At 44.9% G+C, this 21249-nt stretch overlaps 1 protein-coding gene across 9 annotated transcripts in view; it reads right to left on the bottom strand.

The window, feature by feature from the left end:
• The window catches only part of DYSF (dysferlin), a 1254081-nt gene that overhangs the window by 782232 nt on the left and 450600 nt on the right, over positions 1 to 21249 (bottom strand). For all 9 annotated transcript variants that reach the window (XM_069632290.1, XM_069632293.1, XM_069632296.1 and 6 more), the window contains exons 11-13: positions 9263 to 9378; positions 3994 to 4120; positions 2145 to 2248 (exon numbers count right to left, since the gene is read on the bottom strand). In XM_069632290.1, coding sequence (XP_069488391.1) covers positions 2145 to 2248; positions 3994 to 4120; positions 9263 to 9378 — 347 coding nt within the window. The remainder of the gene's footprint in view (positions 1 to 2144; positions 2249 to 3993; positions 4121 to 9262; positions 9379 to 21249) is intronic.

The following is a 21249-nucleotide window of genomic DNA, read 5'->3' as shown; positions in this document are numbered from 1 at the left end:
AGATTTCTGAAAGTTAGCAATTGCCATAGTTAGATAGAATTTTGAATATCAGCAAGTGCCACACTTAGATAGATATGTGAATGTTAGCAACTCCCACACTTAGATATATCTGTGAATGTTAGCAAATGCCCCACTTAGATAGAATTGTGAACAATGACTGCCGTCCATTCCACACATAATTGTGAATATTAGCAAGTGCCACACTCAGATAGAATTGTGAACATTGCCTGGCGTTGCATCGACACATAATTGTCAATGTTAGTAATTGCCACACTTAGATAAATCTGTGAATGTTAGCAAGTGCCACACTCAGATAGAATTGTGAACATTGGCCGGCGCCAGACCCAGATATAATTGTGAAGGATGATAAGGGCCACACTTAGATAGAATTTTATGAACATTTAGCTGCATCGACATCTAGACAGGATCGTGAATATTGCTTTGCCTCGCATCCAGACAGATTTTGAATGTTAGCAAGCAACACATTTAGTTTGAATTGTGAACATTAGCCTGCGTCGCACCCATTCCATAGAACGCTCAAATCCTGGTATAGCTCCTATGCGTGTCTATTGTATGGTGAAACATAATATATTGTGAAACCTGGGCCTCTCTCCCACTATATAGGGCTCTCATATCTAGGTATAGCCTACATCTTTGTATACTATACAGTAAAACGTAATGTACTAGGAAACCTAGGCCTCTCCACGACTTTGCAGGACACCCAAATGGAGGTGTGGCCTACATCCTTGTCTATTGTATGGTGGAATGTAGTCTATTGTGAGACCTGGGCCCCTCCCCACCATACGGTATCCTCAAATCTAGGCACTTAGCCATACTGCGAAGGTTAGCTGTGAGACATATAACCCACTAACCAAAAAAACTAAAAATCTCTGCATACTAAACTCAAACAAAAAACTCACACAACCATCTCTTGCACAGAAAGATGCATGCACTTCCCCACACCGCAACAACAAAAATCAACACATAAACCGCACCAACAGCAGACGAGGACTGACATCGATCCGATACTCGCACCAAAGCTCAGCGCATGTTGTATACTGAACTGATGCTGCCAACAGGACACGACCTCTCTCACTATCCTACTCCACCTTCTCCTTACTAACCCACCCTGTCTTCTCGTTTACAGATCCGCCTCAGCGCCTGGGGACCAATTACTGTTAATAATTAACATTTAACACAGTGATCTTCATGACAGTTGCCCTGTACATGTTGAAGGGGAGAGTTGTGAGGCTCGATCCTTAGGGTATTGTGCACGTGATGTTTGGTGCAGCTGATTTTGAAGATGGTATGTGGGTTCTTAACATACTGTTTGAGAAAAGGGATATCATCCAGTGTTACACTGTCTGGGTATGTCCACGTTCCTCCAGTCCTTGCACGAGTCCCTTGTGCCTTATGCCCGGGAGGATGAGCTTGCTTGGCTCGAGAAGCCCCACCTTTGTCCTTCAATTCTACCAGTTTCCCAGTAGTGCTGATTCAGTTCCTCGCATGGGTGTGAAACCTATTTGGCCATGGTAGACAGTGTTATTTGCCTCTGCGTACATCATGGCTTCTGCCCGGTTGCTGGATCTGCCCATTGTTAGGAATTCTGAGCACGAAGGTGCTCAGGGATGTTTCAGATTTAAGATCAGTATGGCATTTCATTTATCATTGTTTAAAGCTTTTCAGGAACGAGCAGGCCCCTGAAAGTTAGTGCAGCCTTTTATTGTTCATCCTTAATCTCTTGCAGGGGAGTTCAACACTCAATGTTTCAGTCCCTGCTGGAATGGGAAGCTCTCCCTCAGGGCACGCTGCATATTAATTATCATTAAGGGTCTTAGCCTGACAAAGAGCAGTTTTCAAGTTGCTGCAATGGATATTTTGTATCCCCTGTATAAGGGGTCAAGCAGCTACAAAGTAGATGGTGCTGACTTATTTAGTTGCAGTGCTGTGGGAACTGGGGGCACTCACAAAGGTCCCCAGTGCCTGTAATGCATAGTATACAATATTGAGATCCTAGCACAGCGCCCAATCCTCAGGATACAGAAACTGCTCCACTAATAACAGTAAAATGATCACCTCCTATGAAAAGATCCTATTTCCTGAGATGTACTATTATAAAATGGTGGCATTGTTGTGATTCTTACCATTTTGCCAGCAAAGCTCACTTCCACAAACGGATCGACCAGGTTCTTCTTGTTGCTGTCAAAGCCGAAGATCTGTTTCACGTTGTCCAGTACAGCATCGTCCACTGATGCGACAAAGAGGCGCGGAGACATGGAGAGAATTAGAAAGCAAGAGAGGGAGAGAAAGAAAGATTAAGAGAGGAACAGAGAGAGACGGTGAAACAGAGGGTGGATAAGCAACAGAAAGAGAGAGACAGCAAGAACCAGAGAGAAATAGAGGGAGAATAACAGACAGAGGGGTGCAGAGAGAGATAGAGAGAGAAGGAAAGACAGATAGATGAACAGAAAGAGAGAGGGAGAAACAGAAGAAGCATGAGTAGCAGAGAGAGATGGAGAGACAGGCAGAGAATGAGAATGCAAGAGAGGGAGAAAGAGACAGAGAGATGAACAAAGATAGAGGGAGAAAAAGAGAGAGAGCGAGGAGACACAGACACACAAACAATGTGGCAAAGAGAGTACAGAGGTAGTGAGAGACAGAGATGGGTAGAGAGGTAGAGCATGAGAAAGTGAGAAGTGGCAGTAGACAGATGGAAAGATAAGGACAGAAAGAAAAAGAGGGTGATTTAGAGACAGAGAGAGGGAGAGAGAGCGGCAGACAGAAAGAGACAGAGAGGCAGAGAAAAAAGGGTTCATGAGTGACAGAGAGAGAGGGTGAGGCAGAGAAGCAGAGGAAAATAGATATGGGAGAGAAAGAGAAGGGAAAACAGAAAGTGACGCAGAGAAATGGGGGATGGAAAAAAGAGATGCGACAAAGAGTTGTAAAGAGAAAGATCAGAGAGGGATAGACAAAGGAAGAGAAAGGTGAAGGACAGCAAGAAATACAGTGAGAGGGAGTGAGAGAGAGAAAGAAAAACAAAGGAAGGTCAAGAGAGGGAGCCAGAGATTGGGGAAAGAGATTGAAAAGGCAAAAGAAAAAAAGACAGTGTAGGTGGGGTGGCGAATAAGTGGAGAATATGAGAAAGAGAGGAAGGAAATGGGAGAGAGAAAACATAGAAAGGGTTCAAAGAGACAAAGGGTGTCATGAGAATGTGACGGGGAGAACGTAAAAGAGAAAAAAAGGGGAGGGATCGGCAGGGTCAGAATAAGAGATAGAAGTTTCAAAGAGAGCAATGGTGGAAACAAAGAGACAGGAAGAAAGAATGAGGGACATGATAGAATAAGAGGGAAAGTTGTGAAGTGAAATAGGATTATAAAAAAGAAAAGAAAGATGGAGAGACAGAGAGGCAAAGAAAGGCATTAGTACAACTATGCTTCTTAATGTACAGCAGCAAACGCTGGTCTGTTGCCTCAGGACAAAGTGCTGCACATAGAATATGTGCTTACAAAAGAAACACATCCAATGACTGAGGGAACCCATCTGAATCTTCTGCTGTGTATTTATTAGAAGCCGTACCATCTGCCCTCTTCCCAGGGTGCCATGTGTATGTGGATCTTTTCGTCAGAGCCACAAGCCTCATCTCAATCAGGACAGGCAATGAGGCTGAAACATGTCGGCTTGCGGTTCCTTGGAGTTGGTCAATGTCACATGCGATCTAGCACTTCGGCCTGGACTGTCCCTTTTGGAGATGTCCCAAGCCAGATTTGCATATGGGTTTTTCCATCTCCATCGACAAAGCATACATTTGCATGCACTGATTCCAAATGATTCTAAATGTATGCACTTTCTTTCTCATGAATATTAATGAGGGATATCCTGAAAACCCGTCAGGATTCCGTCCCTCTAGACCTGGAGTTGGCCAACCCTGGAGGATTGGCTAGAGCAAATTTTAACAAAAGTTTAAAAGTTAATCAGAAAAGACAAAATACAAACTCTGAGGTAGGTCCTCTGCTCTGAAAAGCTTCAGGGTAAGATGCGCTCCTCTGAGGGCGACGCCCGCCGGGCGCAGGACGTTGCCCTCAATGTCCTCCTTGTCTTCAGAGGCATCCTTCTTCTCCATCTGTGAAAGACATAAGTGTCCCCAAAATATTACAAAAAAGCAAAATAACAAAAAAAAACATCTAGACCTTTTCTTTTTCTAAACATTTTCTGGGTAAAGCACTTTGCAAAAGCAACATCGGATTCATGCACACATTTTACAGATAATATTATTTTTGTCATATGGCGTGTCAGAAGTAAAAGCGCGTTTCAAGTCGGAAAGGAGTGTAGGGACACGGAAGCGTGGAGATACTGAGCAGAATACTAGATACAGTGAGAGAGGAGGCCCAGAGAGAGTCATAAGAACAAACAAGAGTGGACCAATAGGATAGGCAATGGCACATCTTATACATTTATATTTATAAATATATCAATAAATGTCACTCATTGAATTCAAATTACTTTTATTTTCGTACACCAATATAAAATGTCAATTCATAAAACATATCAAAACAATGTATTCAAAATTCAACTTACACACATTCAATCCAACCATCCCTTCAATATCACTTTCTTAAAAAACGTACAAATCACACCTATCGCTTTGACCACTTGGTGAACAATATATATTTTTACACTGTGAACTGCCTCCACCAGATTTTCAGATGTGTTCTATCTGTGTACAATCAATTGAATCAGAGAGTGTGTGACAGAAGAGGCAGGTGGAAGAGGACGTTCTACAAGGGCTGAGCAGGTGTGAAGAAATGGAGGAGTGGAGGTGTGGAGTTCAAGATCACAGAGAGTAGGAAAAGAGGTGCTTAGACTGACAGAAAGGAGAGTAGAGATGGAGGACTGATGGTAAGGAGGGCGCGATGGGATGAGGAACAGACGAAAGAAGATTTGGAGAGGAGACGGTTATGCAAGAGGACCCTGAAGAAGAGTGGAGGAAGGAGTGCAAGGTCACAGAGAGTGGGAGAGGAGGTGCAGAGAGTGACAGGGAGGAGAGTAAAGATGGAGGACAGAAAGAGAGGCCTTGAGGAGCAGAAGAAGGAAGACTTAGAGAGGGCCGTGAAGAAGAGGGAGATGATGAGATCAATGAAAACAGAGAAGGAAACAAGGGAAAGAGTAAGAGCGTCAACATAGAAGTGGAGAGGGGAGATAGATGATGAATCTATCTAGTAAAATTGAAGAGGCACCTAAGAAAGACATTTAGTTGGCCAAGATTGAACAGAACCATGAAGTGGAAGTGGAAAGAAGAAAAGAGGGGAGAGTGGAGTCCAAGAGAAATCTGGAGGAAAGAGAGGAGTATAGGGGAAAGAGAATTGTAACAGAGGGCAAGGAAGGCGACAAGCCAGAGATAAAACACCCCACAGAGTCAGTCGCCCCAGAGATAGAATCATAGGGAAACATCTGGGGTCTGAGGCATGGGTGCCCTCCGAATGACCAACCAAAGATATATGTTACAGAACCATGAAGCTCCAGAGTGCCAACTGTAGCAATGGCGTTGAACTGATGACCAGGACAAGAAAAATAGGTTCTGACCAGGTCAAGAGGCAGGGCTGTTAATTCAGAGGAGAAGTGGACCTTCTTCCTGGCAAGAGGGAGAAGTGTGGGGCACATAAAATTAGGTACTGCGAGTGACCTTTTGCAATTGCTGCCAAGAAAGCAGGCAAGTTTTGTGTTGTATCACTAAAGACCCTTGTAACAATATCTCTAGTATTTGGCCTTCTGTGATCCCTCTGCATGAGAGAATCAAGAGTGTGTTGTGGGGCACTAGATGAGTGGCTGGGTGCGACTTAGAATACAGATGTATGGAGGGTAAGATGGTAAGGTGGGGTGAGTGTGAGGATGAGTTAATTAGTGGGTGGGAAAGATTGCTCATTTAATTTAGAGGTGGGAAGTTCCTTGAGACCTTGTAAAGTGAAGCTCATCTCAACTTCCTCCATGCATCCTTGTGGTTACCGGCAATCCACTTTCCATTGGTGTAGGGGTGTGTTGTGCAATTTTTCTGGCCTGGTAGAATCGTCAATACCAGGTACCATTGTTTCTCCTCTTGTGGGTTTCTGGAGCTCTTTGATGGAGGTCAGTGAGTCAGTGACTTTGTGGGGGTGTCACTTGAAAAGGACTGCACAGCCACAAATGTGGAACTTTGAAAATATTCACAAGAAATGACTACAGTTGCTTAACCTACACCCAGCCATACAGACAGTTAGATTGGATTTCTACACTCTTGCCTGGTGGGCAGATGTGTAGGAGACCAACCTAGTTAGTGAACAGAACAACTCTGGGAGCTGTAGCTAAACCAATCAAGGTAGCATGGAGAGTGGTCAAGGCTAAGTCTCAGGAGGGGTGAACATGGAAAAGGGTCCACAATGAGTCCACACAGTGAGCAATTAGGGAGTACAAAGGGACAGTTGCGGTTGCATGGCGACAGAAGGGGACACAGATGTCACGGTCAGAGTTGGCATCCTATCTCGGGTCCCGTTTATGCCAGAACGCCGAGATTTCGCAGGAAGGACTGTTTTAGAACAGACTCAGGTCCCCAATGTGCCAAGCCAAAATGCAAAAACCACAATGCCTCTAATGCGGTAGCGCAAACTGGAGTTGGTCAGTACAGAATGGTTCCAGGGACACCTCTGAAGACTCCAGATGGCACGGCACCGAGCAGATGTTGGGAATGGTTGGTCCCAGCACTCCGAGGGTCAATGCTCCACCGAAGGACTTCACCAGCCAGACAGGGCTACTCCGGGACTGCAGCGGGACTGGGGAAAGTTGCTCACCAGGCCTTCTTAGGACAGGTCCATGGATCTTCTGACATCTTCACAGCTTCTCTGGGGAATGGCTGCAGGACTCTTATTCAGAAACTCAGGTGATACTGAAACTAAGCCCACCCAATGGAAGAGCTGCCCCTCACACACACCCCATTAATAGTCCAAAGCTAGTTATTTAAACTTTTCTCACATCACCCTTCCTCTGCTTATATACCCTTGTCCTTCTCTCTGAAGGTTAATGTCTGGGTAATTCTGTCTGGGGCATAATACACACCTTCGTGTCATGCATTGGCACTGTTTATACTACTATGGTCGCAACTATCATAGTATAAAAAAAACTAACAACAGATCCCTCCACAGTTTCCAATGGCATCCCTTATGCCCTATCTTTGCTTCTGCCTATACCCTCCGATCATCCTTCAAGGATTGAACGCCTCTATCCATATTCATACTCTCAGTCCAACTAGTCAGCATCCTTAGTTTTATACACACCGTTGATTTCAATCTGCTAAACCTCCTGGTGAACACAGAATTCCTAAGCAAGTTACCACTCTATTTATCAGCCTCCCACACAACACCTTTTCCGGCTGGAGGAACATCCACCAGCCAACAGAACTCTGTTCAGAATTTGCCTTTCTTCCACCACTCCTTCAGACTTCAGGGTTGTCAGATGCTCACAGCACAACAGGCCTCCTATAAAATGGTCTGCCTCTAGCTTCCCAATTCATCCACAGAATTAACATTCCTGCAGGTAAAACACACCTCAGCTTCAAATGCAGGTTCACTGATTCAAAATCCTTTTTTGAGCCACTTCCAGATTCTGGTTCCTGCCATCCCTGTGTAACATAATTGGACCATCCTCCCCTCACTACAGTTACCCTGAGGAGACATAATCCACTCCCTACCTTAGCAGACATAATCCACTCCCTACCTGTGGAGACATCAGCCATTCCTGATCTGAAGAGACAAAATCAATTCTTACCTCAGGAGATATGATCTACTCCCTGCCTGAGGAGACAGAATTCACTGCCTACTTGAGGAAACATAATCCGCTCCATACCTAAGCAGACATAATCCACTCCCTACCTGAAGAGACATAATCCACTGTCTACCTGAGGAGACAGAATACACTCCCTGACTGAGAAGACATAATCCACTCCCTATCTGAGGAGAAATAATGCACTCCTACCTAAGGAAACATAATACACTCCCTACCTGAGGAGACATAATATGTTCCCTACCTGAGGAGACATAATCCACTCCCTACCTGTGGAGACATAATTCACTCCCTACCTGAGGAGACAAAATATACTACCCACCTGGCAAGACAAAATCCACTCCTGTTCAGATGGTCCCCTAATCACTTTAACCAAGCTGGCACAACACTTAAGAAGCGAGTGCACGTTTGTACGTAAAACAAGTTTATTATACAATCGGCCAGTGATGAGCTATATGACCCTTTTTGGTCAAACTAACCCAAGTCTCACTGTACCACATACATTGACACATTATATACATTTTTGCAACACTTAAAACACTCCCATGCATTTTATTGAAATCCACCCCATACATAATTGGTCAAAACCTATACAGAGAAATCCCATCTTTCTCCAGTTCTTCCATTTCCATTGGTCATTGTTATCTTAACCACCATCTTCAGATCATATTCATAGCACACCCCTCTTTGGGATTTGTCCGTGGTAGGTCGTGACATCAGCACATGGTTACACATTCATAAACAAACATAATTAGTTACAGGTCACAACATGCCTGAAACCTCTTAAGCTTAAATTTAATTCCCCATGGTTTCCATGGATACTTCAAAAGACACGAGGAAAGCAGAATAAACAGGTTCCCTTTGAATTGGCGATAACACCCCAACTTTACTGGCATTGCAGAACATTCTAATCTAAATAACTACTATTTCAACACGCATGGCCCCTGGTCTCATCCTGAGTAAACAATCGAATCACAAGGAGTTTCAGTCACTTTGGCTTCGAGCATCGCTTCACCCCATGTTTATTGCTGGTGTAAACAAATAGCTGAAACCCTCTGTCAAGCCCCCATACTCTAAAAAGAGATTACATCTTTTTTTTCCGATACTACCAGGCCATAAAAATCATGGCTGGTCTCTTAGCTGAGCTGACCATTGGCTAAGGTCGTAGTTACTTATTTACCCATTCTCTGGCCTCTGAAAACTCTGAAAAACCAGTTTCTCAAAGTCAAACCCGGACTGCCACGTTGTAATGTATTTATAAAAAAGCCAATCATTCGTGAAGGCAGAGTTGGACTTACTCCATATCCCTCTGGACATCCCATCAATAGTTGTTTACATTACCGCTATGCACGCAAGTTCTTATGTACCATTCTGCATGTACCTAACATGCAGCATTTCTCAGGCATGTGCTTACGAAACCAACACATGTAAAGAAATGTCACACAGGTCTACTCACTGGAGCTTCGTCGCCAGGCCCCAGCACAAACATGCTAACTTTCAAGTAGCCTTTGGCCCCAGCAGCAAAATCTTCAGGGTCTGAGAGAAGCAGCCACTTCCTGAGGAAGGCATGTCCTGTGTGCGAAACAACACAATGCATCGCTTTATAAAAGGCGTTTTGAAAGAACACAAAGATTTGCATATCATTCTGTAGGGATAATGAAGCCTTTAATTAAACTAAGACAGGATACATATAAACATTACAGATATATATTGGGCCTGATTCAGGGATTTTTTCACGGTGCAAAGTGACTGCCAACAAACTACAGTGCAAAATGACTTTGCACTGCAAAAATACACTTTGCACTGCTCCATGAATGACAGTGTTTGTTGGCAGTGCATAGTCATTTTGCAACAGTGCAAAGTCACTTTGCACCATGCAAGAAATTCCATGAATGATAAAATCAGACAGATTCTACTAAACATTCTACTAAACATGTGCCTGTTTGTCTCAAGAGGGGTGTGAGTGGTAGAGAAGAACCAGAGGCTCTGCAGTGCCTTATTTTGCAGATAGTTTCCACAATTACTGCATTAAGAAATTATTGTTTCTGCATGCAGTAATTCTTGGAATCCCCAGTAACGGATGCAGATTTTCAGAAAGGTATTTGCAAAAAAAAATGTTTTTCATGTAATTACAAAATTATACATAGGGTCTGATTCATGGAACTTTTAGCATGGTGCAAAGTGACTTTGCACTGCCAACAAACACCCTGATTCACAGAGCGGTGCAAAATTTAATAAACATAAAAAATTACAAAATAAAAATGTCCAAAAATCCACGTTCTTGATTTTTCTATTGCTACTGCGCCATTTTTAATAATGCACAGGAGGGTCAGTGTTGAGATTTCTGTGCATTAAACTGTTAAGGAACAAGAAGGTGGGCAGATTTTCTTGCATGAAGGTAAGCAATGTGAAATGACATCCGTTATCTACGGGGGAGGGGGAGTTGACAACATTGACAAGTGGAGGCGCTCCTGACACTGATGCATGATAGGCTCTCAATGCCCAAGTCATCGCAGGAAGCCTATCTCACAACGATGTGCATTAAAGGTAAAGCAAAAAGCTAACAAAATTAAGAAATCTAGGGATAGAAATACAAGTGGAACAGCACTCGTTCATAAAGCTGTATTTCCATTTTAAACCACAGGGTGATGCTAAACCTTTTTCCCACATTTTAAAATCCATCTCTTTAGTCGATTTGGTGTGTGTTTTCAACACCCACTGACTTGCGAATGCTCATAGAGAGAAGGTCAAAGGGCATCTGAATGTGTGTTTCTATGGATACAGATGTAAAAGTTTCAGTGGGCAAGGATGTGGCTCCCCAAATAAGGATCAGTATCAGGCTTCTACCCTAGCCTGATATTCATGTCGGTTTCATTGCATGGCATAATAGCAATGTTACAGTGCTGTAGATTTCCATGCATGCTGCATGGCAGCACCATGCTGAAGCAACTTAATTGGTGATCCTTCCTAGGCCATATGCAATTATTGCACATGGGGTACAACGCTGTTAAATCACCAGGCTTTTCTTTGCAGAGTTTTCTGCTGAACATTTTTGGCTGAAACTCATAAATAAATATGGGTGGTCGGACGTAAAGTGATATAAGTAGTAGGGGTTGTGGGGAAACCCCGGTGATCTAAGAACATAGAACCACACTTGCATATGGGCATGTAACAGAACATTAAAAAAATGAGCCAATATCTTTATGCACCATATATTTTAAGATGTATTTCCCTTTTATAGTAATGATAAACATTTTTAATTCTTTTAAAAAACATGTTTCGACTTTTCTCCTATAAACAGCATTGTTGTAACAGGCAAAGACCTTTTTTAGAAGACATAAGTCTGCCACCACACATTTTGCATTTTAATGATTTTCACACGACTGCAGAGAGTAAATGTGAAAGTGATCATCATCACGTTGTGCACAACCTCAACCAGAAACTCTGTCTGAATTAATGATGCAGTATAACGGTAATTCATCGCCAGTACTTTTTTCAATGGTTTTTTATGACTATGGGCCTCATCACGACTTTGGCGGTAACCCTTAAATCCGGCGGTAGCGCTATTACCGCCGGATTTAACGGTCTGCCGAATCAGGGCTTCGGCGGATTTCGCCCCAGCTCTGAGCTGGGAGGAAATCTGCCGAAAATTCACGCTATTACCGCCGGCGGGAAATCCGCCGGCTGTATTAGCGCGAAGATTCCCCATTGAGCCCAATGGGGAATGGGGCATTCCCGAATGTGCTCAGTGGGGAATGGGGACTTACATTACTGCCGAAATCGTGATCTGGCGCTATTAGCACCGGGGAGTTCGGCGGTAGGGCTAATACCGCCCGCGCTAATAGCGTTACCGTTACCGCCCAAGTCGTGATGAGGCCCTATGTCTTTTGAAAAAACACATAGGGGGGAAGGGTATATTAAGGGTTGGAGGGTGGCAAATAGTCTAAACTAAATAGGGGCGTCAGAGTTGAAAACATTGTTCAATTAGTTTTTTCAAGAAAATAATCATCAGAAAAACCCCATCGAAAAGAAGACTAGCGATGAATGAACATAGAAACAATGCTGCAGCCAGCAATGCTGATGTGGGGGGAATCAGTTAGCAAAACAAGGCAGTGCCACTGTTTCAGGTACACAACAACGCCTATGCCCCAGCCCATGTTCCTCACAACGAGAACCAGGAAACTTAAGACCCATAACTAACTGCAATTTCATTCTTAAAGTCATAGGGCCTCATTACACGGATGGCGGAGAACCAATGGTTCATGCCGGTAAAATACCGGCACCGCCTTGGCGGAAAGGGGAATTACCGCCCCATTCCAAGGTTGGTGGGGCGGTAATTCCCCCTTCCACTATTGCCCTTCCCCATTCCCATTTTTGGCCCATAGGGCTCACTGGGAATGGGGAAGGCGCTAATTACGGTACCGCAAACTGCGGTACCGTAATTAGCTCCCTGGGTCCCTTTGCGGGTTGGTTTTTAACACCTGCAAAAAGCAGGCGTTAAATCCCCCAACCCGCAAAGGGACCTCGTAGTAAGGCGGTAAGGATTTACCGGTACCAGTATTTTACCGGTACCGGTAAATCCTTACCGCCATCCGTGTAATGAGGCCCATAGATAAAGTTGCAACTGCTCAATTGCAAGTTTATGTAGAGACTAATGAAATACTACATCACCAACAATCGGGCTTCGTGCTGCACACAGCACCGAAACTGCGATGCTGGACCTACAGACAAAAATGCTAAGTATCATTGACAGGGGCAACACTGGTCTGACGATTATTCTAGACCTTAGTGCTGCGTTTGATTTACTAGATCACCAACTACTACAAGAAGCTCTGGAGAAAATCGCCAACTGCTCTAGTGAAGCCATAGGCTGGCTATCGTCTTTCTGAGCAGACCGAATTGCCAGAGTTCACTGGGGCGCCACATTTTCTAGCGAATCTAACATCTTTTGTGGTGTACCCCAGGGAGCCAGTCTCTCGCCACTTCTTTTCAACCTATATATACGCCTCTTGTGTGAGGTTTTAGATAACATCAATGCCTTTTTCTCAAACTATGCTGATGACACTCAGCTGGTAGTGGAACTGAGCGGAGACCACGTAAAAGACAACAAAATTATCAATGAACTATACAACATCATTGAACAATGGATGGATCATGGCTGGATGTGTTTGAACGAAAAAAAAAACGAGCTGATGGTTTTCGGGTCCAAACAAGCCAGGGCTAAACTATCATCCAGCTATGATGCCTTCATGATCAAAGAGTCCCACATCCAAGTAATGACTAGCGTAAAAAATCTGGGCATGACACTAAAAGCCTCCCTGTGCTCAGACGCTCAAACCTCCTACGTCAACAAAAATTGCTCATACTACTTAAGAGTGCTAGAAGCCATCAGACCTGTTCTAAGTGAACATAACTCTTCTACAATTGCCAGAGCGACCATTTTATCTAGATTGGACTATAGTAATGCCCTACTACTGGGGGCCAGTAAACAATGCCTGAAAAAACTCCAGCATATTCAGAACCATGCTGTCCAGATAATTAAGCGTAAAGCAAAAAGTGAGAATATCAGTGAGTCACGAAAGGAATTGAACTGGCTTAGGGTCAAAGACTGTGTAATCTTTAAATCTTTGACAATCACGCACAAGTGCCTATACGGTAAAGCCCCGGCGTACCTGAAGTCCAAGATCGTGGGCTACAACCCAACCCGTACCCTTAGATCCGAGACGCAAGGACTTGTTACAACAAACCTTCATAGGAAAACAAATGGGTTAGGTAAAGCCTTGCCCAATCGAGCAGCTCAGCAATGGAATAAACTGCCATTGAGCTTGAGATCCGAATCAAACCTTTTCAGATTCCAAAAGCAATTAAAAACCTTCCTATTCAAATGAACTAGACATCCCTGAGTAGCACTTGTCCTTCTCTGTGTCCTGGCATCCCAAGTGTCTCGTTTTCTGTCGATTACGGGGTCAAATGTTATGTGTAAGTTAATGTCTCTATGTGGGGCTCTGATGCTTGTGGGCTTTCAGCGCCTTACAAACAAATAAATAAAATAAACTGAGGGGTCGTTTTTCCAGCCAATTATTATTAGTGTTATCATTATTTGTATTATTTCTATTACTTTGATTATTAGTATGGTATGTATTGAGCATGGACCTTGCTTTGGGAAGCAATGGAGCTTTTCTCAGACATAGGGGTAAGTGCATGGTGAGGAAAGCAGAGATACAAGGTAGCAGGAAGCAAACCCTGGGAGAGGGGGGAAGCAGGTATTTTGGGAGCAAGAGATTTATAACCAAACAGGGGAGAAAATGGGGGAGGAGGTAGACCACCCAACCTCGGGTATGGTGGGGAGTGGAGGGTGTGTGGACCTGGGTGTACAAGAGCAGCCCTTCCTGAAAGAGGAAGGACTTGAGCTCCTTCCTGAAATGTAAAAGCGAGGTGGTGAGTCTGGTGTTGACTTGGAGGAGGTTCCAGAGTCTGGGGGCATGGACAGAGAAGGCCTGTCTTCTGGTTCTTTCATTCCTGCTCCTTGCGCCACCCGACTCACTAGACGCTGCCCATCCATCTCCACCCCGTCACCCGGTACAGCTGTACTCCTCCTCTGTGCCCCTCTGTATCCTACCCCCTGCTGTAGCTCTGTTCTGTAGTTACCTCTGTAAAGCTCCCCGTTATGCATCAGTGTTGTTGTATACCTCTATAAAGCGCTCCGTTGCTTCGCAAAGCTAGGTCCACTCTCAATAAATATCATAACAATAATAATAATAATTCCTGCGCTGGCGAAGTTCAAGTCTGCACATGTCCTTACTTCTGGTAGATCCTAGGCCTCTGGTGATGCTGAGTTTCTGCACGAGGTACTAAGGCATTTTTGGCATTTAGAAGCCCTAGAAGTTGTGCAACCGTACTCATACCCTAAATCTCTCTTGCACCCATTTCCACATCCTGATTCTGCCCCTGCAGCAATATTCTTTTTTATTTTCTCAAAAGCACTCTATAAATAAACAGAAATACAAATGCAAAACACACGCCTGTTGTCTAGCTGTAGGCGCTGCGGCACCCAAGCAACATTTTGAATGGGGCCCGGCATTAACTTCTGCTGGTTCCACTGAAACCTATAACATATAGTCTGAATAAAAGTGAATTCAGACCTAGCCTGCACCCAATAATCCCCCGAACCACATCCTCCCACCCATTCCCCATGCCCCACTAACCTATAAATCCCTTACCCCAACACCCTAAAAATGGAGCGAAAAAAACGCGACATAACGGCTGATTCAACAAATGCAGTGTACCGGCCACAACGAAGGAGGCGGGTTCGTTTGTCTAAGACCGCTAGCGGATAAATGTGACCCTGGTGATGTGGTTGACGGTGGCAACTGTTGGGTAATTTTTTTAAAGGAAATGAGCAATTCTAATAGTGTTTCTGATCAATGAAATACAGGTTTCAATGACCAAGTCGTTTGCAGTCACATCTCTAGGTTAGGATCTATGAGTTCCCCAAGAACTATACCAGGTATGTGATTTTAGAGGTTCCCCTTGTTAGGGAGATTTATCATTGTTCTGCTTAATCCCGTCTCCTAGTGAGACCCCCGGTTCTTTCTGCTGGACGTCTGGGCATGTTTCTTTAAATCCTGAATGAGTGGAGCCTTCTTCCACTCATTTATTCTTATAGACTCTGTCTTGTGGGACTCTGTTCTCTGTGTTTTACCTGTCCTATGGAGGCTGCATTCCTCCATATATCTGTAAGGCATCTGTATTTTACTGTTGCAGCACACATTTCCTTATGGGCAGTATTGCTGGGAACCCTGTGGGTTCTCCATTGAGATTCTTATCCTTTGTTCTTAAGGGTAGAGAAACCTTGTTACACATTGTATTCTGATTGGCACACACCACCTTATGTGGAGTGCCAAGTATCCCCCTTCTCATTGCTCCTGTGACTTTTTAGTCACATAGACAACCGCCTAGTTAAGGCTGGTGGCAGTGGATGTGTTCTACCAACTATTGTTCTATTGTTTACTGGTGACTGTGTTCACAGTCTATGTTATGCACAATAGGGTCACTTAAGTACTAACGTGATGGCTTCTTTCTTTTTTTCACCATTTCTAGCATCAATGTTCTTTGTTAGCCCTTCTACTATCATTTGGAGAGGGGGATGTCTGATTGTGTGTTTTGCCTTTGGCGGGAACACCTTGAGCGTCCCTGCATACGATCCAGTGTGTCTGGGCCAGCAGAACATGGGGGTTCTTTACTCCACTGCTCTTTGTCTTCCTGAGACCCGGAATGGAGCCAGCTCCCACAGGGGGTCTGGCTGTCCTGATTGGACAGCCACCCGCCCCTTTCTGTAAACTGCCCTGAGAGATTGCCGAGCAGTGTGTGCTGAAACTGAATATAAGGTGAGGTTCCTGAGGTGAAAGGCAAGTCAACCACTGGAAACTGAAGTAACCAAAGAAGAAGGTGACCAGAGATGCCCACAGACCCTTTGCAACTCCGTGAAGTGACCACTATTAACCTGACTATGTTTTCTGTGCGACAGAGGAACTTCGAAGAGGATGACTCCTTTCTTTTGACTGTTGGGAACAACCAGTCCCAAGACAAAATCTAATCTGAGCCATCTCCCAAGCCGCTGTGCCTCTCCAGAGCTGTGGACAGTGAATACCAGGAGACCTCCAACCCAACTAAAGTGCATCATCTTAGAAAACCAAATCCGTCTATGTCTTTGCTGAGTTCCGGGTGAACCTCCGGAGATACAATCTGACGCATCCAGGTCCCTTGCCCAGAGTGCTGGACTCCAGCAATCGAAAAAGATTGACAGGATGAATCGTGTCCTTTGTTGGTGCTGCAGAAAAGGAATAAAAACCACAGAATGACCAGAAGAGCTGAAGAAATCTGTTCCAGAGGTCCTCCCTCGAGACTGCTGCTGAGAGATTTCGTCCATTGTCCTGCCTTTCGTCTCAAGACCAAGGAATCCGGAGGTCGGGTCCAGCCCTGCCACATTAAGGAGAATCCAGCCACAAACATTTCTTCAAACCTAAGGAACTGTGGGGAAAAGGGTATTACTTACCTTAATCTGAAAATTCAGTACAGAGCATTGGAGTGCACATAGAGATGTCCAGGGTGTCCCTTTCTTACCTCTGACCCAAGCTGCTGCTTATGTCCATTTTGCGAGTCCTTTACCATTGTGTTAATCTTCCAGCATATTTAAGACTAGAGACTAAAAAGTATCCACAGGAACTTTGACTATTCTGCTGCGTCACAAGACTTCGAGCCTTTCTGAACTGCCTTTTAACTAGGGATGCAAATTAGACTTTAAAGGCCATTGTGTGTGAAGAAACTGCCTCTAGAACCTTAAGCACTGCTACTGTTCGATTAACGGTTTTCCTTCCCAAAACACGTCATCTTATGTGGTTTTGCTAGCTAAAAGTAATTACCGTATTTCTTCTGTCTTATGCGAGTGCGCGGTAATATCGATAATACGGTAGAACTGTCATTAGTGTCATCTTCCTCCTTATGATTAGCCAGACTGCTCTGCCACTCTACCAACGATCCTTGAGTAGTACAGACTGATACTAAGAGTTGGGAGATCTGAAAACCATTGGAATCTTTTTATAAAGTGTTACCTCACAGTGGACTTGAGGAAAACTCGAGGGACAATCAAGGGCAATAATTTAGCATTGCAGGCAGAGCTTTTAACTGCTGCTTAGGTCATAGAAATAAAGCTTGCGGATTCACCCTGCCGCTATTACTGCTCATCTTTCTTGTGGACGCTAGATGGCGCAGGTGTACCATGCACGTCATACAGTGATGCGTGACCATTTACGTTTACTTTTATACCAGCAATTTCTCTTTTGCATAGATTATGGCATAGGGGTCATTATGCGTCCAAGCACTTTTTCTCAGTGGAAGAACTATCCCTTCCCACAGCTGATCATGACAGCTGAGCAGGTCTCACTTTTTACAAATATCCAGCAGGACAGAGGCCACGTGGGAGTCAGTCTCACAAAATGATTAGCGGAGCTGAGATGCAACGGTCGGTTTTTCCGTTTTGTTTTATTAACTAAACGTTTAAAATCGAGAAGTTGATATTGTTAGGTTATGGATGACAATTCTTTGAAAATAGGTTAAGTTTAAATCCAGACAAAGCAGCTTACTAAATTTCTAAATAATGCTGTTTTTGCAGTACAAATTAATGCATTCATACAGAACACATAAGTTCATAATGTGAATTATTTGCTTGCCCAGGATCACAAGCGCTGGTTGAGTGTTTTTTTGTCACCTTGATAGGACACATCTTAACCCCTGTTAATTTCCACCTGTCTATTAAGACCTATGAAAAGACCAGTGGGGCTCAAGCCCCACTGGTCAAGGAATTGCACCCTTTCCACACTACTACTTGCTACTTGGCTTCTTTGGGAGGGGGGAGCAGTAGAGAGGGGAACAGTAAGAGCCTCATCACGAGTTGGGCGGTAGCTCTTAAATGTGGTGGTAACACTATTACCGGTGCATTTAAGGGTCTGCCCAAACATGAGTTGGCAGCATTTACTCCCAGCTCTTACCTGGGGGTAAACATGCCAAAACAATGGAGATTTTTGGTGCAATTACCGTGCAGTTTTACTGCCGGCGGTAATTGCACTGAAAATTCCCATTGGGTCAAGTGGACCCAATGGAGAATAGGGAATACCCATTACTGCCCAAACCTTGATCTGGCACTAATAGCACCGGACAGGTGGCTGGTAACGCAAATACAGTTGGGCAGTATCCCAGTCGGGATGCCGCCCAATTCGTGATGATGCCCACAATCTCCAATTAAAAAGAAGCTTTTACAGCCTGTAGAAAAACACTCAATTCAGCGCTCACGGGATGGAATCTATGTACACAAACTAGGCCTTTCTCGCTCTTATGGGTCGAGTGACTACCACCTCTGCAGCGATTACAGTGGTTACAGCACCTGTGTTATACTGGCCTGGTTAAGATGCACATAGAGGGTGGTGGATGAAGATGTGGTGGTCGTGTCACATTTCCACTGCTGCGTATGTGCAGTTGTGGCAAAACTGCTGTGGTGCTTAAATTAATTGGATCAGTGTTGCTTTGGTTGGGACTGCCACCGCTACTGCGACCCGAGTAGGAGTGTCAGAAGGCGCCGCATACAGTGCTGCTGGTACAGGTCTCCAAGGGTAAGCTGTTTTGACTAGGACTACTGGAAGTCCTTTATTATGTCCATCCCCAGCGATACGGCCCAGAAGATGGGAGGGAGGTCCCTTCTTCAACTGCATCGAGGCGCGAAGCACCCGCTAAGTATCGCGTACCTGCAGTTGTGGCAGTTGCGGCACTGGAAAGGGCTAAGCTTTTGCCTCTCACTCTAGTTCTCTGTGATTTTGCAAATAGCTTTCTTTAATGGAGGAGCTCCCCTTCCAGAACTGGCCCCTGCAGGAGCAGCGGGCACCCATCACCAAGCACAGGTGATCCGATCCTAATTTCGGGCACTCGATACGCCCGCAACACCCACAGCCGCGAAATTGACACGACGTGCACCGGAGCCCCCACAATTGAAGTTATCGCCAAGGTATGAAGAGAAAATAGGCTGAAGTGCCTATTTCAGCTGCTTTTGATGCTTTTGCACCCACTTTCCATCCAGGTACACGAGGTACCTACACTTTCCAAGATCGCCGCACACTTTTTTCGTTTGGTCCAAGAGCCTAACCAGGCCCCCTAACAGCCTCTGCCCCATCTGATTGGCTGTTTGTGCATCATAACCCCTGATTGAGCGCCGGCAGGCGTAGCCGGCCCACTCCCCTCAAGGCCCACGGAAGCAAGGCCAACTCCTGTTCCTTGCCTGTTACTTGCCGGTCTTGCCGTCTGCCAGCCCCCTGGCCCACACAGGCGAGCTCCAGCATGAGAGAGCCACTGGCTGTCCAAGGTTCGCTCACCACCGCCAACCAGCTCCTGACGGATAAGCCAACCTCCAACCCTCTATGCTCACCTTATGATCCATAAGTTGGCACCTGCCACCATCCATATACATCACCCCTGCAGGTATGGCCACTCTGCTCACTGCAGGTGCCTAACCCATGACATTTGTACTCTGAACTGGCCAAGGACTGCCGCACGCTGCTCACGACTGCACACCCCTTTGATCTACACTGTGACCTAATGCTAATCTATGCACCTGTCTGTACTGTTATATGCATATTTGAATGCCACCAATTGTTGCTCGTTGCACCTAGCTACACCCACCACGGTCTGCCTATTCTGAACTGCTTGCTACATCTAGCCTCCGCCTCCGCTGCCACTGAATGCCTCCATTATTGAGCCCTTGTACCCTGCTCTGCTTGTACACCCAACACCTACCTGTCTGCACAATACCTACCTGTCTCTACAAGCCTTTCCCATTGTGAGACCATTGATGCCTCAGCTGTTACTATCTATCTGCACATTGCATTTTTGCCTCACTTTATGATTTTCAAATCTAGGCAGGTTGCCTCAGTTGTTACTATCTGCCTGCACATTGTATTTTTGCCTCATTTTGTGATTTTCAAATCTAGGCAGGTTGCCTCAGTTGTTACTAGCTGCATGCACATTGCTTTTTGCCTCACTTTATGATACTCGAATCTAGGCAGGTTGCCTCAGTTGTTACTATCTGCCTGCACATTGCATTTTTGCCTCACTTTATGATTTTCGAATCTAGGCAGGTTGCCTCAGATGTTATTATCTGCCTGCACATTGCATTTTTGCCTCATTTTGTGATTTTCGAATCTAGGCAGGTTGCCTCAGATGTTATTATCTGCCTGCACATTGCATTTTTGCCTCATTTTGTGATTTTCGAATCTAGGCAGGTACTCTGCATTTTGCCCAGCAACAGCCCATGTGTAGCCCACCTGCAATAACCCACATCTAGGCCATGCGTGCCCTGTAACTTGATTCTGTATGCCCTGCTTCTGATAACAGCTCTAGCCATGCATACCTCACCTTGTGACAGCTGCACTCAGACTATTTGACCTTTGCCTCAGCCCACGCGTGCCTCACTGACATAGACAGTACATATCAAGTACAGGACATGCTCCCCGGCTGACCACCAGACACCCTACCTCCATCTAGATTGGCCTCCGCACTTGACACCCCACCGACTCCTCATCCAACTACAACAAAATGTTCCTACCAGGCTTATACTCAATACTGCTGAGAACTATCCTCCATCTTATTAATTCCTCATGCCACCCCAACTCTACCCTTAGCTCGAACATCACAGGCACCTCTCCACCCCCACCCACTGAGTCATACAACACAACCATGCCAATCCAATTCTCTATACCATGCACCTTCTCCAAAAGAAATATCAGATTAAGGTCCAGACTACCTAAAATATACGAGCCCCTAGCCAGGGACTCTATCCTGTCCAAACTGACCAACCGATCCACTACCACTAACACCTGTGCCAACCTCACGCCAAAAAAC

This window comes from Ambystoma mexicanum, chromosome 6q (assembly GCF_040938575.1).
Source record: "Ambystoma mexicanum isolate Mex_15411 chromosome 6q, UKY_AmexF1_1, whole genome shotgun sequence".
Lineage (NCBI taxonomy): Eukaryota > Metazoa > Chordata > Amphibia > Caudata > Ambystomatidae > Ambystoma > Ambystoma mexicanum.
Note: the sequence above shows the minus strand (reverse complement) of the source record. Positions and strands in the feature narration are given on the sequence as shown.